The 3,509-nt window shown below is 58.0% G+C and overlaps 1 protein-coding gene across 3 annotated transcripts; it reads left to right on the top strand.

Annotated features, from left to right (window-relative positions):
- The first annotated feature begins 38 nt into the window (after positions 1-38).
- Positions 39-3,245, top strand: LOC105510948 (chromosome unknown open reading frame, human C5orf38). 3 transcript variants are annotated; one of them, XM_011940952.1, is made up of 4 exons: positions 39-366; positions 556-629; positions 1,160-1,255; positions 2,872-3,245. In XM_011940952.1, the coding sequence occupies exons 1-2, from the start codon at positions 167-169 to the stop codon at positions 560-562; spliced, it is 207 nt and encodes a 68-aa protein (XP_011796342.1). In that variant the 5' UTR covers positions 39-166; the 3' UTR covers positions 563-629; positions 1,160-1,255; positions 2,872-3,245. The 3 variants fall into 3 exon arrangements, with proteins under 3 accessions (XP_011796342.1, XP_011796343.1, XP_011796341.1); XM_011940953.1 differs by having other exon boundaries at positions 1,160-1,240; XM_011940951.1 differs by lacking the exons at positions 556-629; positions 1,160-1,255.
- The last annotated feature ends 264 nt before the right edge of the window (positions 3,246-3,509 follow it).

Genomic DNA, 3,509 nt, shown 5'->3' on the forward strand with positions numbered 1-3,509 from the left:
CCCGCCCCCCACCCCCTTCTCCACCCTCGCGGACTAGGCAGAGGCCGCCCGCGGTCAGGCCAGGCCAGGTCCACTTGGGGGGCTCACGGTCTCCCCTGCTGTGCACCCCGAGGAGGCCGGGCCCCTGTGTCCAATCCGGAAGTCGCAGGGAAGTGGGGAGGTCAGGATGGTGGCGCCCGCGGCTCAGGTCCTCCTCCGGGCAGTGCGCGCGGCTCTCACTTCCACGGTCCCGGACCTGCTCTGCCTCTCGGCCCGAGGCTCCCCGCGTGGCCTCGCGTCTGGTCACCTACCCCTCGCGGCCCGCTCCTCGCAGCATGGACCTGGATCCGGGGCGCCTTGGTTGCGAATTGCCAGGAGGGCCCTGAGGTGAGCTTTCCGCCCCCAAATCCGCAGCGCAACCCCCGGGGCCCTATGCCGCCAGGGCTTCACCTAAGAAGACGCCGTCCCCTGAAGAGTTTTATTTGATTTTGTTTTTCTAAGTTGACTCCTCTTTCGGATTTGTGTTGTCAAAACACTGGGGGGGATGATTGTTACCCGACAAACCGCCTCTGGCAGGACCTGAAGCCTCCCCTTCACCTCGGGAACCGGCAGGAGCTCAGGCTGGCGCCTCCGGTGCAGTGGCATTGCACGTAGCTCAGGTGACGCGCGGCTGGAGTTGGGGGGCGATTGCCTTGTGGGGCTCAGAATCGAGGCGGTTGGCGAGGGTCCCTGGGACCTCAGCTTCCTAAAACTCGCTCCCTATCAGCTTCTTCATCCCTTTTCCACTTGGGGATGGCCGAAGAGGGCGTCTGACTGCCCACGCCGAAGGATCACCTATGGGGGGCGCTCAGGGGGATGGAAGAGTGTCAGGTCTGTGCTGGCCTATTGGGAGCACCCACCCAACAGGTGCCTCTATCCTCAGAAGCCGTCTCGGGTGGGTGCGGTGGAGGAGAGAGAGCGCCGTGGCCTGGGGCGGGCCTCTGTTTAGGCCTGCAGCCGACTCCTGCACCCCCGCTGGCCCTGCAGCCTGCGGAGCGGCCTTGGTGATCTCAGGACTCAGGGCATGTTGGCGGCCTCCCCGTCGTGCAGCTGCAGCGGCGCCGAGGCAGCGGAGCTCGGGTTACCAGCCTGGTCCAGGGTGCAAGAGAAACACTCACGGCATCAGGCTGTCTTTCCCCAGGTGCACGGGAACCAGTTGCAAACTGCAGTGCTGGGCTTGAGGGTGGCTCCTCCTGAGCCGGCAGGCAGGGCGACTCTCCCGGTAGGCGCGATCCAGGCATGTTATCCCTCCCGCCAGGAGCTCCCGAGCCAAGCCAGTCGCCCCCTACTAGTTCTCCCACCCACCCCTTCGCCCACACTGCTCCCCCACCACTCTTCTTACAAACCACACCCCCATCCTGCACACATCCTCTCCAGGTCATCTCAGCACACGCACACACACCCACGACCACCACTCCCTCCACCCACAGACTTCCCACTCCCACAGGCTGGGGCTCCTGCAGCGACCCAGCAGGGGGGTTTCAACCATGCTGCGAGTCCACCTAGGACATCCTAATTCAGCTCAGCGCAGATACTTTTATTCAATTACTATAGAGTTGAAAAACAGACAGACAGAGGAAGCAGCGGGGTTGGGCGAGCCGTCGACAGTCTGCGACATTTTTGCGCTTCCTGGGAGGGAATTCCTCCAAGAAGAGGGGTAGATGAGAGGCCCACACGTTGGATAGCAAACACAAACACTGGCAGATCAGATGGCAGCTTTTAGGGTTCTTTTCCGATCAGATCTGTTTAAATGAAAAAAAATCGGGTGTAATTTTTATCACCAGGGAGGACTGGCCTGGAGTATTTCCATTTCTAAAGAGCGGTTCCCGCTGTGGTTTCATTAGCATATGGGGCTCATCCTCCCTCCCCCTCCCTTGACACCCCCGGGCCTGACCTCTTCCAGGGACGGAAGAGAAAACAGCCAGTTATTACAAAAACATCCTCAGTTTGGAGCTGGAGTGTCTGCTTTGGATACAGTCGATTCTGACATCAATTAAATATATAACCAGACACGTGCAGTGACCGGGAGGGTCCCCTCACCCAGGGTGCATCTCCAGAAACGCGGCCTGCCCTTCCTCTCTCTTTAGCTCAGTGTTGGGAGTTTGAAGATGGGCTCTTCCCGTCCTGTGTGTATTATACTCCTCCACTGAAATCTAAATTTTCCATACCGTTGCTGCCTGTTACTAATAAAAACCGTCTACCTTGCACTATTAAACAGTCGACTCTTACTACATGCCGTTTTTATTGGTAGTGACTGTAGCAAATTAAAATGCCTACGCAGGGACATTAAAAACTTACACTCGTCATTGTTATTGGAATATATAAACTCCATTTTGCTTTAAAGCTCTCAGATACTAAAGAAAAAAATCATTTTCCTTAAGTTAAAGTTGGCTTGGTCTTCTTCTTTAAAAAAAAAATCAATCACGAGAAAACATGCTGGCAGCCTGGAGTCTTGGCGCAGCGGTCCCGGCGAGGCTGCTTGAGAGAGTGGCGGACTCAGCCCGGACTTGGTCTCGGGGCCACGGGAGCCGCAAGGCCGCAGCTCGGGGAGAGGAGGGCCTGGGATGTTTTGCTCAAGGGCGAAGAGGGTGCTCAGGCCTGTGTGGTCGCTGGGGAGGGCTGGGCACTGGGCTTCTGCGGTTTTTCAGTTGCCATTTGAGCTGGAAGGAGGGAATGAGCAGGCACGCAGGGGAAACCGAGTAACTGCTTTGAAAACGCGACCCCTGGCCACAGTAACCCAGGCGACGTGCAGTTTCAGGTTCATGGTGGGCCCTGCCCCCTTTCCCAGGTGTGCTCTAGGAGACGGGAAAAAAGTTAACACTGTTCTATTTTTCTTTATTGTCCCTCCAGCAGCCAAGGAATTTAGAACGAGTCCACGTGGACATGCAAGTCTCAGCGAATGGGGATTTCCTGCGAGGCCGAGCGCGAGGACGAGCTGGCCTCGGAGGCTCTGGCTCGGGCTCGGGGTCTCCCCGGGAACGCGGCAGGCCGAGAAGGCCGGGGCGCTCGCCGGGCTCGGCGCAGTCCTCCGTGTGGCGGAGACGAAGGAGCCGACGCAGGCCAGGAGTCGTGCGCGCGGGCGGCGAGGGGGCGCTGTGGCCCGCGTCTGCCGGCCTGAGTCCTGGCAACGGTGGGCGCGACCCACCTCCTCCCACGGCGGCTTAATTCGGGGAAGAAGAAAAAACGGCATCAAGGCATTTCAATAAAACTTAAGCGGTTCCTGATCCTTTCTCATTGTGGTTCCTTATGAGCTTTCGGTGTCTGGGGGGGAAACAGTTACCGTTCGGGGGTGTGGCAAACTTTTTTGGCAATTAAGATGGAACAGACACGTTTTATGTGGGTTTCCTTTACTGAAGTAACATTGGAAATGTAAGTAGTTTCAGTGCATCAAATCACATCGCTACCGTATTCACGGTCACCGCTCACTGGCTCTCCCGTTCCAGCGCTCCCCACGTTTGTCGAGGGAAAGAGCGAGGCAGGAACAGGGGGAT

Source organism: Colobus angolensis, unplaced genomic scaffold (genome assembly GCF_000951035.1).
Source record: "Colobus angolensis palliatus isolate OR3802 unplaced genomic scaffold, Cang.pa_1.0 Scaffold196, whole genome shotgun sequence".
NCBI classification, from domain to species: domain Eukaryota; kingdom Metazoa; phylum Chordata; class Mammalia; order Primates; family Cercopithecidae; genus Colobus; species Colobus angolensis.

Coding starts and splice junctions, on each gene's coding strand:
- LOC105510948 (XM_011940951.1), top strand. CDS start 167: ATGGTGGCGCCCGCGGCTCAGGTCCTCCTCCGGGCAGTGCGCGCGGCT.